This window comes from Mustelus asterias, chromosome 19 (assembly GCF_964213995.1).
Source record: "Mustelus asterias chromosome 19, sMusAst1.hap1.1, whole genome shotgun sequence".
In the NCBI taxonomy this organism is placed as follows: domain Eukaryota; kingdom Metazoa; phylum Chordata; class Chondrichthyes; order Carcharhiniformes; family Triakidae; genus Mustelus; species Mustelus asterias.
Window position 1 is genome coordinate 58,823,146 of NC_135819.1, and position 15,624 is coordinate 58,838,769.

The 15,624-nt window shown below is 42.9% G+C and overlaps 1 protein-coding gene across 9 annotated transcripts in view; it reads left to right on the forward strand.

Annotated features, from left to right (window-relative positions):
- The window catches only part of gsap (gamma-secretase activating protein), a 304,945-nt gene that overhangs the window by 204,441 nt on the left and 84,880 nt on the right, over positions 1-15,624 (forward strand). For 7 of the 9 annotated variants that reach the window (XM_078235617.1, XM_078235609.1, XM_078235611.1 and 4 more), the window contains exons 1-6: positions 2,386-2,766; positions 3,103-3,182; positions 11,620-11,676; positions 11,779-11,848; positions 12,043-12,099; positions 14,446-14,534. In XM_078235617.1, coding sequence (XP_078091743.1) covers positions 2,679-2,766; positions 3,103-3,182; positions 11,620-11,676; positions 11,779-11,848; positions 12,043-12,099; positions 14,446-14,534 — 441 coding nt within the window. In that variant the 5' untranslated portion in view covers positions 2,386-2,678. Of the gene's footprint in view, positions 1-2,382; positions 2,767-3,102; positions 3,183-11,619; positions 11,677-11,778; positions 11,849-12,042; positions 12,100-14,445; positions 14,535-15,624 lie in introns of those variants that run through there. The other 2 variants (XM_078235614.1, XM_078235613.1) reach the window with 2 other exon arrangements.

Genomic DNA, 15,624 nt, shown 5'->3' on the forward strand with positions numbered 1-15,624 from the left:
AAAATCTGCTGTTTGTGTCCTATTCACTCATCATCCCTGTGCCTTGGCTCCTGGTGTAATTTCAAATTTTTCATCCTTGGCCTCATCCCTTTCCCTATCTCTATAATCACCTCCAGCCCTACAATCCTCTGCCCATCAACATTCTGGCCTCTTGTGCACTCCCAATTTCAATTGCCCCTTCATTGGTGGCTGTACTTGGGACATAGAGTCAGAGAGGTTTGCAGCATGGAAACGGGCCCTTTAGCCCAACTTGTCCATGCCGCCCATTTTTTAGAAACCCCTAAACTAATCCCAATTGCCCGCATTTGGCCCATATCCCTCTATTCCCATCATACCCCTGTAACTATCTAAATGCTTTTTAAAAGAAAAAATTGTACCCGCCTCTACTACTACCTCTGGCAGCTTGTTCCAGACACTCACCACCCTTTGTGTGAAAGAATTGTCCCTCTGGACACTTTTGTATGTCTCCCCTCTCACCTTAAACCTATGCCCTCTAGTTTTAGACTCCCCTACCTTTGGGAAAAGATATTGACTATCTACCTTGTCTATGCCCCTCATTATTTTATAGACCTCTATAAGGTCACCCCTCAGTCTCCTACGCTCCAGAGAAAAAAGTCCCAGTCTATAGGCCTCTCCTTATAACTCAATCCATCAAGTGCCGGTGGCATCCTAGTAAATTTTTTCTGCACTCTTTCTAGTTTAATAATATCCTTTCTATAATAGGGTGACCAGAATTGCACACAGTATTCCAAGTGTGGCCTTACCAATGTCTTGTACAACTTCAACAAGACATCCCAACTCCTGTATTCAATGTTCTGACCGATGAAACCAAGCATGCCGAATGCCTTCTTCACCACTCTGTCCACCTGTGACTCCACTTTCAAGGAGCTATGAACATGTGCCCCTAGATCTCTTTGTTCTGTAACTCTCCCCAACGCCCTACCATTAACTGAGTAAGTCCTGCCCTGGTCAATCTACCAAATGCATTACCTTGCATTTGTCTAAATTAAACTCCATCTGCCATTCGTCAGCCCACTGGCCCAATTGATCAAGATCCTGTTGCAATTGGAGATAACCTTCCTCACTGTCCACCATGCCACCAATCTTGGTGTCATCTGCAAACTTACTAACCATGCCCCCTATATTCTCATCCAAATCATTAATATAAATGACAAATAACAGTGGGCCCAGCACTGATCCCTGAGGCACACCCCTGGTCACAGGCCTCCAGTCTGAAAAACAACTCTCTACAACCACTCTCTGGCTTCTGTCAAGAAGCCAATTTTGTATCCATTTAGATACCTCACCCTGGATCCCGTGAGATTTAACTTTATGCAACAACCTACCATGCGGTAGCTTGTCAAAGGCCTTGCTAAAGTCCATGTAGACAACATCAACTGCACTGCCCTCATCTACCTTCTTGGTTACCCCTTCAAAAACTCAATTAAATTTGTGAGACATGATTTTCCACTCACAAAGCCATGCTGACTGTTCCTAATCAGTCCTTGCATCTCTAAATACCTGTAGATCCTGTCTCTCAAAATACCTTCCAACAATTTACCCACCACAGGTGTGAGGCTCACTGGCCTGTAGTTCCCAGGCTTTTCCCTGCAGCCCTTTTTAAACAAAGGCACAACATTTGCCACTCTCCAATCTTCAGGCACCTCACCTGTGACTATCGATGATTCAAATATCTCCGCGAGGGGACCTGCAATTTCCTCCCTAGCCTCCCACAACGTCCTGGAATATACCTCATCAAGTCCCGTAGATTTATCTACCTTGATGCACTTTAAGACTTAAGGCTCTGGAAGTATTTCCCTAAATCTCTCCACTCTTTTCGGATGCTCCCTCAAACCTATCCTGAATACATTTGGTCACCTCTCCTAATCTCTAATGTGACTCACTGGGTGGTATCAAAAATTGTGTCCCATAACACTCCTGTGTTATAGATCAACGCAAGTTGTTCTTAATTTGACAGTCACTTTTCTTCGTGACTTACACCACATATGGGTGCAGATGACAGAAACTTTGAGCACTGCGACAATAAGGCAAGCAACGGAGTATCTCTGTGGAGTGTCTTAGTGTCTATGTGAGGTTACCTTGGAAAATGAATGCGGTCCAACCACACTGGGAGGGAGGGGACGGATGGTGAAGCAAAGCGGCAGAGAGCCTCATCGCAGGTTTGAGAAGCTGCGGGGACTGGGTGAATGGGCGGCTTTACACAGGACAGACAGGCTGCTGCTGGGCGCCGTGTCGGCTCAGCACAAGTTAGGATTATTTCTTCCCTCAGCCAAGGTGCAAAGTTACAAAAATGTTACCGTCAACCCAGCGGGGCGGGAGCGCGCGCGCGGGGGGCGGGAGTGTGTGAGCGGGAGCGCGCGCAGCGGGGGGCGGGAGTGTGTGAGCGGGAGCGCGCGCGCGGGGAGATTCCCAGTGTGTATTGTTTTGAGGTGCCGGGTGGTGTTTGCACCGAGCGGCGGAGGGTGAGAGACACGCAGTGACTTTGCTGACTGAGGGACTCGATCCGGTCGTTGGCAACTTTGTCCCCAAAACTAAACATCCCCCTCCCCTCCTGTCCAAACTTCAGGAGGAGTTCTGGCTGAGTTGAGGCACTGGGACAGACGCCACTTGTGTTTTATTCCCCCCCACACAGCAGGGTTGCAGGAAGAGTGTTGACAATGTTGGAATTAAAACCTTTATTTGATATTGAGGAAGACGTTGCTCCCTGGCTTCTGAACCGCAGACTCACATCACTGGATGAAGAGGGTAAGATGCAGTAAGCTTGTTTTATAACAATGGTGGCATAATGTGCTGATTAAAACAAAAACCTGGTTTGGTTACAGTAAACTTTGACTAGTGTCCACCTATAGCACGTACAGCCGAGTTTAAAATGTTGAAAAGTAAAAGCCAATTAGCATAGCATTGACTTTTCTATTTGCAACCTGTGTTCTTCGGTTAATACTCGCAAGTGGATTCAAATTGGTTTTTGTGTAACTGCGAAAAGTGACACATTCATGCAAACCGAGAATGTTAAGAGCTTTTTGGCAAAGTTTAGCATGTAAGCCAACTTGTAAAATGTATTCTTTACTAAATTCAATTTAGATGAATCGACCAGCCCTTCAAGGAAAGAGTTGCAAATTGTCAACGTTGAAAAGAATGGCAGCATCCTGTACACCTGGAAGGTAGAATTATTTGCTGTGTTCACAATTCATTTTATGATTGCTATTTTAAATTATGCAGACATTATGTCAATTCTGTTCATAATATGTATATATATGTATGTATATAGGCGGCATGGTAGCACACTGGTTAGCACTGCTGCTTCACAGCTCTAGGGACCTGGGTTCGATTCCCGGCTTGGGTCACTGTCTGTGTGGAGTTTGCACATTCTCCTCGTGTCTGCGTGGGTTTCCTCCGGGTGCTCCGGTTTCCTCCCACAGTCCAAAGATGTGCGGGTTAGGTTGATTGGCCATGCTAAAAATTGCCCTTAGTGTCCTGAGATGCGTAGGCTAGAGGGATTAGTGGGTAAATATGTAGGGATATGGGGGTCGGGCCTGGGTGGGATTGTGGTCGGTGCAGACTCGATGGGCCGAATGGCCTCTTTCTGTACTGTAGGGTTTCTATGATTTCTATATTTCATACCATGAGGTAGTAACAGGAGTAGGCCATATAGTCACTTGAGTCTGCTCTGCCATTTAATAAAATCATGGTTGATTTTCAATCTAACTCCACTTCCCTTCTGATTCCCATTTTTCTTGATATCCTTGACATGCAGGCATCAATCACTTTCAGCCTTGAATATTCCTCAGTGACTGAACATCCACAGTCCTCTGGGTAGAGAATTCCAAAGATTCACAACCCTCTTTGAGTGAAAAAAAATCTCATCTGTCTGAAATGGTTGTCCCCTTATCCTGAGATTATGACCCCTAGTTCTAAACTTACTGCCAGGACAAATACCCTGTCAAGCCCTTGCAGAATCATTTTCAATGAGATCACCTCTCATTCGACTAAATTCTGGAGAGTATAGGCCCATTCTACTCAATCACTCTTTATAGGACAAGCTCATCCCAGGAATCAATCTAATCAACTTTCATTAGATTTCCTCCAGTCAAGTGCATCATTCCATGGGTACAGAGTCCAAAACTGTACATAATATCCCCAAGTGTTGTCCTGAAGCTCTGTAAAATTGCAGCAAGACTTCTTTACACTTGCACTCCAATCCTACTGCAATAAAGGTCAACACACTGTTTGCCTTCCTAGTCAATTTTTGTACATAGACATACAAATCCCACTGAACACCAGCATTCTCACCATTTTAAAAAAAAAAACAATTTCAGGTTCTTCCCACTAAAATGAATAGCCTCACTTTTTCCCCACATACTTCATCTGGCACCTTTTTGCCCATTTGCTTAACCTATCAATGTCTTTTTGAAGGCTCTTTGCATCCTCCCACTATTTACTTTCTCACTTAGTTTTGTATCACAATAAGCTTGGATACATTACACTCGGTCCCTTTACTTAATTCATTAGTATAGATTGTAAATAGAGTCATAGAGGTTTACAGCATGGAAACAGGCCCTTCGGCCCAACTTGTCCATGCCACCCTTTTTTTTGAAACCCCTAAGATAGTCCCAATTGCCCGCATTTGGCCCATATCCCTCTATACCCATCTTACTCATGTAACTGTCTAAACGCTTTTTAAAAGACAAAATTGTACCCGCCTCTACTACTATCTCTGGCAACTTGTTCCAGACACTCAGCACCCTCTGTGAAAAAATTGCCCCTCTGGACACTTTTGTATCTCTCCCCTCTCATCTTAAATCTATGCCCTCTAGGTTTAGACTCCCCTACCTTTGGGAAAAGATTATGACTTTCTAGCTGATCTATGCCCCTCATTATTTTATAGACCTCTATTAGATCACACCTCAGCCTTCTACGCTCCAGAGAAAAAAGTCCCAGTCTATCCAGTGTCTCTTTATAACTCAAACCATCAAGTCCCGGTAGGATCCTAGTAAATCTTTTCTGCACTCTTTCTAGTTGAATAATATCCTTTCTACAATAGGGTGACAGAACTGTACACTGTATTCCAAGTGTGGCCTTACCAATGTCTTGTACAACTTCAACAAGACATTCCAACTCCTGTATTCAATGTTCTGACCGATGAAACCAAGCATGCCGAATGCCTTCTTCACCATTCTGTCCACCTGTGACTCCACTTTCAAGGAGCTATGAACCTGAACCCCTAGATCTCTTTGTTCTATAACTCTCCCCAACGCCTTACCATTAACTGAGTAAGTCCTGCCCTGGTTCAATCTGCCAAAATGCATCACCTCGCATTTGTTTAAATTAAACTCCATCTGCTATTTGTCAACCCACTGGCCCAATTGATCAAGATCCCGTTGCAATCTGAGATAACCTTCTTCACTGTCCGCTATGCCACTAATCTTGGTGTCATCTGCAAACTTAATAACCATGCCTCCTATATTCTCATCCAAATCATTAATATAAATGACAAATAACAGTGGACCCAGCACCGATCCCTGAGGCACACCGCTGGTCACAGGTCTCCAGTCTGAAAAACAATCTCTACAACTACCCTCTGGCTTCTGTTATCAAGCCAATTTTGTATCTATTTGGCTACCTCACCTTGGATCCCATGAGGTTTAACCTTATGCAACAACCTACCATGCGGAACCTTGTCAAAGGCCTTGCTAAAGTCCATGTAGATAACATCAACTGCACTGTCCTCTCTACCTTCTTCGTTACCCCTTCAAGAAACTCAATCAAATTTGTGAGACATGATTTTCCACTCACAAAGCCATGCTGACTGTTCCTCATCAGTCCTTGCGTCTCTAAATGCCTGTAGATCCTGTCTCTCAAAATAGCTTCCAACAACATACCCACCACAGATGTGAGGCTAACTGGCCTGTAGTTCCCAGGCTTTTCCCTGCAGCCCTTTTTAAACAAAGACACAACATTTGCCACCCTCCAATCTTCAGGCACCTCACCTGTGACTATCGATGATTCAAATATCTCTGCTAGGGGCCCCGCAATTTCCTCCCTAGCCTCCCACAATGTCCTGGGATACACATCATCAGGTCCCAGGGATTTATCTACCTTGATGCGCTTTAAGACTTCCAGCACCTCCTTCTCAAGACACTCCTCAAGACATCACTATTTATGTCCCCAAGTTCCCCAACATCCATGCATTTCTCAACAGTAAATACTGATGAGAAATATTCATTTAGAATCTCACCCATCTCTTGTGGATCCGCACATAGATGACCTTGTTGATCCTTAAGACGCCCTACTCTCTCCCTGGTTACTCTTTTGGCCTTTGTGTATCTGTAAAAGCTGAACCTTGCAACAGCTTGTCAACCAGAAAATGACCCATTTATTCCTCATGTCTGTTTTAATTGATTCCTTTATCTGTACTGTATTACCCCAACCTCATGAGCCCTTATCTTGTGCAAACAGCCTTTTGTGTGACACCTTAGCCAGTACCTTTTGAAAATCTAAATATATTACATCCACTGTTTCCCTTTAATCTGCTTGTTATATCCTCCAAAACTCTACTCTAAATTTCAAATGTGACTTCCCTTTCAAAACATCATTTTGACTTTATCTGATCAGATCTTTTGAATTTCTGTTATCACTTCCTTAATAACAGATTTTAGTATTTTTGCAATGACTAACAGCAGGTTAATGGGTCTGAACTTCCCGGTTGTCTCTCACGCACTCCTTTCTTGAATTGCAGTGTTGGATGTTTTACCTTCCTGTTCACTAGATGATTGCAGAATCTAGGGAATTTTGGAATATCACAAACACTGCATTTCCCGTCTCTGCAGCAACCTCTTTCTGGAAGTCTAGTTGTTGGCTGCCAAGTCCAGCTGATTTGTTGGCTTTTTGTCCCATTAATTTTTGCAGTACTTTTTCTTTATTAATTAAATTCCTCAATCTCATTGGACCCTCGGTTCCCCACTGTTTTTGGTATGTTTTTTGTCTTCTGATGTGAAGCCAGACACAAAGTATTTGTTTAATTTTTCTGCCATTTCCTTACTCCCTATTATTTCTTTTGTTTCTGCCCAGAAGGAATCCATGTTTACTTTTGCTTTCTCTTTATTTTTTACATACTTGTAGAAGCTCTCACGGTCTGTCTCTATATTCCTGACTAGCTTACTCTCATTCAATTTTTTCCTTTTTTATCCTATGCTGGTATCTAAAGCTGTCCCAACCCCAGGCTGACTACTTTTATTTACATTACAAGTCTCTTCATTTTAACCTCGTATTGTACTTAACCTCTTTACCCATGGAATTTTTATTTCTTAATGGAGTGGAGGTTCATTGAGGATTATAGAACGTTTCTTTAGATTTTTACCATTGAACATTTACTGTCATAATCTTTTAAATCCCTTTATCAATCAAACTCATCCCTCAGACCCATGTAATTAACTTTAAATATTCAAGTTTCAGAATTCTGTATATCATTATCACTCAATTGAAATTATCACTTTTTCTGGAGGATTCCTTACACTTACATTATTTTAATAATCCTGTTTCCTTGCACAAAACTTACTGTAGAGTAGCTTCTTCCCTGGTTGGTTCTATGATGTATTGGTCCAGGAAATTGTCCCAAATGCATTCCATTAACTTGTCTTCCAAACATATCATGATTATTGCATTATCCTTCTCCATATATCTTGATTCATATACACTGTCCAACAGTATTGCTACTGTTAGTGGGTCTACACCGTATTCCCATCAGTGTTATTTCTTACCTCCCACTCATATTGATTCTACTTCTTGCACTTCCTAGCCAAGGTCCTTCCACTTTGTCCTGTATGACTGCAACACTGATATGACAAGGGTAAAATCAACAGGCGCTAAACATCTCCAGCACTGCTTTAACTGTTCAGATAAGGCAGGGTAAAGGTTTGTTCCTATTTTTAAATTCCTGATTGGTCCCTTATGGCATAGCCACTGGTTAATCTGGAGTCTGGAACAAGTTTGCAATGTTTAGATATTCAGGTCCTTTCAGGTCCATGGTGAAGTTGGCACATATGGGCACATTTTAAGGCGAATTTGCGATTTCAGAAGTGAAATTGGTCCCCGTCTCCAATGCTACCATCAATGATTCAACAGCCCACTTCAATGGAAAAGAAAATTGAACAGGATGTAATATGGGCTGCTGATTTGCTATTATCTACTTTTTTCCACTCTCGCTCTGCTGAACAAGTGCCAACAATTGGTATGTTTTCAATTTCTGAATAAACAAATGTAATTAGAAAGGAAGATTTACATTGATATAGCATTCTCATGACCACTGGATGTCTGAAAGTGCTTTACAATAAAGTAAGTGCAGTCACTGCTGTGATATTGGAACAGTGGCAGCCTGTATGTGCACAGGAAGCTCCCATAAGCAACAATCTGACAATGAACAGATAATCTTTTTTTGTGTTGTTGACTGAGGGACAAATATTGGTAAGGACACCGGGGATAACTTCCTCCTTTTTCAAAGTAAAACCATAGGATTTTTTTCAATCCACCTGAGAGGGCAGACAGAGCCTTGGCTTAATGCCTCATTTTAAAGAAAATGCAGACATCCTCAATGCAAGCCTTGATGTTTATGTACAAGAACCCGTAATGTTTTGACTCAGAGGTGGGTGTGCTATTAACGGAGCCTTGGCTAAAATTTTAACAATAAAGAAACTTGTGAATGTTTAAATTGCAAATTTTCATTACATTGTTGAATTAAACACAAAAAAACTCTTTTGGAGAATAGGTGCAATCAGTCTATGCGCCAAGGCTCTTAAAAATATATTGGATGTTCTTCCATGTGTTGCAGGTGGGCAGTCGATGACCTGTCGCACGTTTAAAAGTTTTATCTCAATTTCTTCAAAGAATGGAATGACTGTACAAATACACAAAATCAGAGGGCAACAGAAACTGCTATTCAAATAACATTAAAAATTTGAATAATTTAAATTATAATAACATTCTCTTTTTGACACTGCACAATACTAACAAAGCTTGAACCCATACAAACCACGTGTATTGTGGTTGACTGACAACAATGAAAGATTACTGATGAACATCTAAATACGTACCAATTAATTGATAATTAATGAAACAATGCATACTGCTGTACCAATAAGTTCACCGAGCATGGCAATAGCAAATTATGAAGTTGCTCCTAAAAACTCTCCTAGACCACTTTTGCCAATTTGATTCTCCCTGTCCAAATGAAAATTAAAGACCCCCGCAATTATATTTCCTAATGAATCCTATTTAATGCACTGTCCAAAGGAATAACTACTGGTAGGGCGACTCTAAATTATTCCCACTAGACTCTTGCTTTTGCTAATTCCTACCCATACTGACTCTACTTCATGATTTTCTGAGATCAGATCAGTTAATGCAAACGACAAGGGTCTGGGCACCTTACAGCTCACTTGAGACAAGTCATATGGGTGAAGGTGCAGTGGATCTTCACTTCTCTGGTGCAGGACAACATGACTGTCAGTGGTGGCTCACTCTGGTCCTCCCCTGCGATCTCCTTCACCCTTTCCTCACAGGGTGTGAAGAGTTGTAACCCTACTGCTTGTCATCTCCCTCTCTCACTATCTTCTCCCGCGGGGACACAAAGAGGACATTGTGAGTCAGATATGCGAGCACCACACCCAGACAGGAAGGGATTGTGAAGAGGAGTGCCCGGGATTTCTGAGGAAGATGCTGGGCGGTCTGGTGTTGGGAGGCTGCGATGTGCCAGTGAGTGGATTAATGGTGACAGGTGGAGACAGATGGGAACTCACCTTTGCAGCTTGTAGGAGGTCATTCATTTTCTTTTGGCATTGGATAGTGGTTCTCCTTGTTATGCTGCTGGCACTGACTGCAGCTGCCACTGCATCCCAGGCAGGATTGATAACGTTTCTCTGGAATCTCCTGCTGCAATGGGGTAAAGGGTGCCCACCCTTCCTCCACTGCCTATTTAGGTCTCCACGCTGCCATCTTCCTGGCTTGACTGGGAGTGAATGCTGAGGGACTGTTTAAATGCAGCTCCACCTTCTTGGCAGTGCACTGCTGAGTCCTGCGTTGGGTGAATCAGATGGCAGGGGACTTTGGCTCAGTGCGTTTCACGCAGAGGATCATTTATTGCACATGTGGGAAGATCATGATCGGGATGGCACTGGGGAAGCCGGCGGTATCGCACTGGCTTTCGGGCCCGAAATGACACTTTGGGGGGAATGTCCCCATCCTGCCCGCCATGTGAATCGTAGGGGGAGGCACGGCAGACCATGAAAAGATCTGTTGATCTCGGGTGAGATTTTCTGGTTTTGGGACGAGTGCGGCGAGAAAATCCCGCCCTTTGTCATTTTTTGGGAAACTCCACCCATAGTGTACTCTGGAATATTTATTTCCCAACTTTGGTCATCTTGTAATCATGCTTGTGTAATAGCGATTTGATCTAAATCATTTTCCTTCATTTGTGTCACTTGTTCAGCTATCTTACTGCAGATGTTTCGTGCATTCAGATAAAGAATTTGTCATTTCTTTTTTCCTTTGCTTTCCTGCAATTGCCTTATTCATTAATGTACAATTTTTGTTAAACTCCCTGTGCCTTCCTGTTCCATTCTGCTCCAAAGCCTCAATCTTTCCCTTTGGATTTATAAATCTCCCTTCACCCAAACTCCCCACTGTTAGTTTACAGTAACATTGCTGCCATGCGGTAAATTTGGCAGGAACCTTTCAGGTTTGATTTAATTTTCAATTATCTTTGCCCGTTCTGAACTCCATCACAACAGGATTTATAACCAAGATAAAGATTTTAAAGAAATACAGCTCCATCTAGGGCCTGATTTTACCAAAACTTCAACGGGCGTGAAATCGTGGTCACGTTGGGCGTCGGGCCTATACCGCGATCTGCACCCAAGAGAGCGGGAGAGATGGCTGTGGCTGGTAGTGTACCAGTGATGGTGTATCCCTTTACAGGCCCAGCTTGGTCCTTCTCCAGTGTCTCCTCTTGGAGTTGTACTGATCTTGTAGCCGGTTTTCATGCGGATCCACTGTGGAATCGGCCGGTTCTGCTTCATCTTCTTAGTGAGGAATCGCTTCATCCTGAAGTTTTTGTGGGATGGCATGGCCGCACGTCCACTCCGGCAGGAGGGATTCGTTTCTCCGGTGGGGAGGAGGGATCGCCCGCAGAGTGGCGGCGGACCCCCCTGCCCCCTCCCTCCCCACCGATCGGCCGCAGATACCCCCCCCCCCCTCCCTTCCGACCCCGCTCCCCCGACCAGAGGATGACCGTCAGAGAGCCGCTCTCTCCGCTTTCTGCTTTTTTTTCTTTCGAGCCCGGGCGCGCTCTGTCAGATTTTTTTCAAACTGCGCATGCGCAGTTCAGAGCCCCGATCGGTCCGCCAGCGCTAAGCCCCGCCCACAGCGCGGATCGGACTGGAGCTGGCAAAACGCATATATGCGCGCTGCAAAGAGGATTCAGGCGCGGATCTATTTGACGCCCGGATTTGGCACTTGGACTCAAAATGGTAAAATCAGGCCCATAGTGTCTGTTTTAAAAAATGCTGCTTGACAATGTAACAGTCGAAAAATGTTTTTATATTAAAGGGCATGAAGGGAAACACATGTATTGGTATATATGATCCTCACAACAAGCAAAACCAGGTAAACACAATTTATGCTTACAACATCTTATTTTGAGCAGAATGTGGAAGTTTTGCTGTGTTTTTTTTCCCCTTATATATTGCTGTTCATCTTTGTTTGCAGCTCCTGTATGCCTTTGACCGAGAAGCGCCTTTGATTAGTTGCTCTGTCAACACGGAAAGAACATTGCTGGGTGAGTGAGACAAAATTCTACTTGTACAACGAGCGTGTGTTATACTGAGTTTCTGTTATACTTCTAAGTTGCTGCAGGTGTCAGAACTATAGTAGAATACTTTAGCATTAAAGCTAGAATTGCTTGAATTTGAGCTTCTCTACCTTAAGTGAATTTGCCTATTTTAATAACAATCTTGATATTCTTTTTACTAGCTGTAAGTATTCTACAGTTTACTCGAAGAGGTTTACCAGTCGAAACATTCAGACCAGGTATTATTTAAACCTTGTTATGGACAGTAATTAAATTGAACAGTGTTGAGACTATGAAATATCAACTGAATTTGTTTTTGAACTGTGAACTTCTGTAGAGTAATGCTAGATCAGCGGCTGGATTTTTCTGGAGGAGCAGGAAGGTCGAGTTGTAAAACTTGCTGGCCCAGCAGACTGGTCTCCTTTTAAAATGGCCCTTTTTGCTCTGGGGAGGCGGGGGGCGATTGGAGTCGGGTCCACAATCTCTAGAGGTTGTGGAGGTAAAGGAGTTCCGAGGTGGGTTGGTTGTAAGGCTCACTTTGGTTCTCAGGTACTTTGGTCCAGTTGTATTAAAGGCGCTCTCTAGCCCTCACCCCTCATATCCCCTTAAAACCCCACCCATCCTTCATGATCTCTTATTGCCCCATGCCTTTTCATATTCCATCATTTCTTTCATGTCCCCTCATATTCTCCATGCCCCCCTCCACTCCCCTCTATCCTCCATTGTCATTCACCCAATATCCATTATGGGGACAGCTCAGGAGCTATGTCTTTGAAATGAAGATGGAAAAAAAAAAGCTTCTAGCAATCTATTAGAGTTCTTGCTCAAACACACTTCACACTGAAAACAACTCTCATTCATATAACCCAGTCAAAATGTTAAATCCCCTCAAGTGGTTAGTCTGTTGTCAAAACAAAGCCAGCATCTATTTCACTTATCACATCAAAGACAAATCATCATTTAATAATCTCGTCAAACTGTTAGTCAAAATGTGATCACAGCCCTCTGAGATAAGTGGTTCGTGGTTTTTTGAAACTCAGCTAAACATTCATAATGGGCTCAGCTATAAAAACAAACCATGGAAAGTCTGAACGATGGGGTCAATTGGAATTTGAAAAACAAATGTGTCAAGGTTTTTCCAAGCTACATCAGATGGCTTGACGATTGGTGCACTTCAGCAACAGACGCCTATCTCTTTTGCTCCAAGTTATATTGTAGATTGTTATTTTTTTTCAATTTTAAAGGGCTGGGGATTTAAATAATTTCAGTTAATAACAATTAAACAGACTCTAAATCTGTCCTTCCCAAGTATCTGTCCTTTTCCATAAAACACACTGCGGATTAAGGCCACTGGAGCAATTAAAATTGGGTGTGTTTGTACTCAGCAGTCAGACCAAAATGACCCTGTTGAGTTTGGATTTCCCACTTGTGTGATTCGCGCTTCACCTCCTTCTCTCAGTTGGTCAAAATGGAATTTGTTGGAAGGGAAGCGGGACGTCTGCAAATGGGTCTCACCTCCCATTGTTAAAGGTCTCCTGAATCTTTCTGACTCAACTTTGAAGGACTTAAATCTGTTTGAATATTTCTGCTAATCACTTTTTCCCAATTGAGTGTAGAAGGAATTAATTGTTGCTACTTAGATATAGTTTCAGCCAATTTTGCAGTATTTTTCCCCAGTCAATTTGATGCTTTCAAAGATAGTTCTTGCTCAGATGATGTGTGACGAGAGAATGTGGCATTGATAAAAGCCCAAAAGTGGTGATTGTTTGGCCCAAGATATATTTGACTGTTTCTTAAAAATGTTGTCAACTGATAGCCATTTAAGATTGTGTCATTGCAGATTGATTTGAACCGAAGGACTTGTGGTTTATTTATGTTTTTGTATTTCAGCTTAGATTCCTAAAGAAACAAGATAATATTGTTTGAATAACTGCATCTAGGTTTACAATGCTATGTGACAGTGGTAGAGTTCATTTCATTATATGAACAGGAAATTCAGGGAAGACTCAGCAGGCCTGGCAGCATCTGTGAAGAGAGAAACAGAGTTAATGGCCAGAACTTTGCATTCACACCAGTGCGACCCTTCAGTCCCGCTGATGGCCCATCCCCAGCACGGGTTTCCTGCTAGCGAGAGGTGCGTTCATTGGGAAATCCTGTAAACAATGGCGGGACCAGAAGATCCTGCCATTGGCCAATGGTGGTCTGCCTCCCGCTGCGGTGAAACATGTGGCGTGTTGTGCAGTAAATCCTGTCCATTGCTTTGAGTCCATATGACTCTTCTAGGGATAGAAGTTAGAATGAAAAATTGGAAGGTCAGGGAAGTTACAGTTCCCAAACTGTGTAGTTTGGAAGCTCCTCTCTTGGACATGGAAAGTTGTGTGGTGTTGGGACATCATGCAGTTATGCTGCTTATTGGAAGATGCATCTTGAAAATTTTATTTTTAATGTGACATATTTGATTTTTATGTGAATTATACTGGATTGATTCAGTACCACATAAATAGCTAAATTGCATGTTTTAAACAGTGGGGCATATATAGAGAAAAAGATCATTTCATTTGCACTGTTTTCCTTAACTTTTGCAGTATCCAGGTGTTTGACCTTGCTGATTGAAATTCATCCAGTAAACAATACCAAAGTCTTAAAAGCTGTTGACTCTCACGTTCGAGTTCAGGTATTTATCACTGATCTATTAATTTTTTTAAGAGTTAACTTTTTTAAATATTAGGCATTCTGTTATGTTGTGCCTGCCGCACAGTCTGTTTTAACCCTTATACGATGGACAAAGAACTGCCAGTAGCCGTCTTGTTAGTACAACCAATATTTATTTAAGACACACGATCAATAATCACCCACCCAACCAACGATAAGTTATCTTACAGAAAATACTAAAGTTCAAGTCCAATATGAGACCTTGACTTAACTTTGCGTGACTGGCAAGTACCCAAGCAGATATTGGCCTTTATCTGTGCGCTAGTCTCTGTAGTCCTCTGCATAGTCTGGTCCTTTGGTCTGGTCTGGCACTCTGGCTCTGGTCTTCCTTCCTTCTCGGGTGTGGTGGCTCTCCTCGTGCTGGTCGTTGCTGGCGACGGTCACCGTTGTTGTAGCTCGTTCGTGGCGTCAGAGAGAGAGAGCTTCTTCTGTTGTACAGCACCTTTTATCCCTCCTTGGCTTTGTGTCCTTTTAGGGCAGTCTCCTGATTCCTGTCAATCAATCGATCAGGGCTTGATCACCCTGATCGATAAGAGTCCAATCAGGTGCTGCCACACCAATCTCTGGGTGCCCAACGGCCATGCCTGTAGGTGCTGGAGGCACATAGGTCACACACCTCCCTCCCAAATAAGGGGTTAAGGTAAACAAGTATGTTTGACCAGAAAGTGTCCATTGTCTTTGGGATGGCCTATTTCCTGTTTATTCAGTCGTCTGAGTTGCAGCCTGTTTATCTCTGTCTTTTAAGCTGCAGTCTGCTGTTTCAGTGCTTGTCCAATTATCCCAGCATGCTCTGTAAATCACCATTTTAGATGGCCCGTTTGGCCACGGTTAAATATTTGGGAGTTTGCAGATCTGGTGATGTTGTAAATAATGTTCCTTGCTGTTTGTTTTGTGTCAGTCATGGGACGTAGATTTGCACCTCCAAATCTCAGGAACATTTTTCAGCCCATTAGCTTGGTGAGAAAGTAACTCCCTTAAAAATTGAATGTTAAGTGGTCCATAACAAAAGGTAATGATCAGCAAAATCATATATGGTGAAGAATAATTATAGG